This window comes from Sphaeroforma arctica (genome assembly GCF_001186125.1).
Source record: "Sphaeroforma arctica JP610 unplaced genomic scaffold supercont1.13267, whole genome shotgun sequence".
In the NCBI taxonomy this organism is placed as follows: domain Eukaryota; class Ichthyosporea; order Ichthyophonida; genus Sphaeroforma; species Sphaeroforma arctica.
The window spans coordinates 1-667 of NW_014027291.1; the positions used below are offsets into that span (position 1 = coordinate 1).

The following is a 667-nucleotide window of genomic DNA, read 5'->3' on the forward strand; positions in this document are numbered from 1 at the left end:
TATTACATTGCAGCATACATTATAATCCCCGAACTCATGCCACTCACTCGCAGGGTCTGGGTGACGATGACGATGAAGTAGAGGAGATAAGGGATCCTGAGGTGGTGATTAAGATTAAGCTTAGCCTTGCTCTGTACATCTGCAAGCGTTGGAGTACGGCGACAGTGTCGCTGCTGAATCTGCCGCGAGTGATTGATGAGTGGGATACCCTCGACTGGCTGCCCGAACCTGGGTGCCGGCCGGATATACCAGGTACCATACGGGGTAGTTAGTGGGGTAGACGTGTAGTGTGTGTGTACAGTTGGTGGAGTCCTGTCCGGAAATACCAGGTAACATAGGGGGTAGTTATTGGTGTAGACGTGTAGTGTGTGTGTGTTAGTTGCCGAATAGGCATTGGTGCGAGATTCATATGTTTTTTTGAAGGTGTGGGTGGTAATATGTGAAGTATCTGGGCACGAGCCATTGTGCTGGTTTCTTGATGTCACAAGGTGGCGGGTAGAGAAACTCGATTGTTATGGTTATTGCGAAAACAGGCTGGATGTGTTTGTATTAGTTTGTGGAGTAGATAGGTAAGGGTGAGTGCGTCGAGAACAACGTAGTGTCCGATAGTTCACCGCAATGACGGATGACAAAGCCTGTATTGAATGCTCAAGTCTGAATCCATATG

General features: G+C 48.3%; 1 protein-coding gene across 1 annotated transcript; it reads left to right on the forward strand.

Moving 5' to 3' along the window:
• Positions 1-53: 53 nt before the first annotated feature.
• SARC_18029 (hypothetical protein) lies at positions 54-272 on the forward strand (the record flags this gene model as incomplete). The annotated part of the gene is made up of 1 exon (XM_014287887.1): positions 54-272. A coding segment is annotated over one exon (219 nt), but the record flags the coding sequence as incomplete, so codon positions are not given.
• Between the last annotated feature and the right edge of the window lie 395 nt (positions 273-667).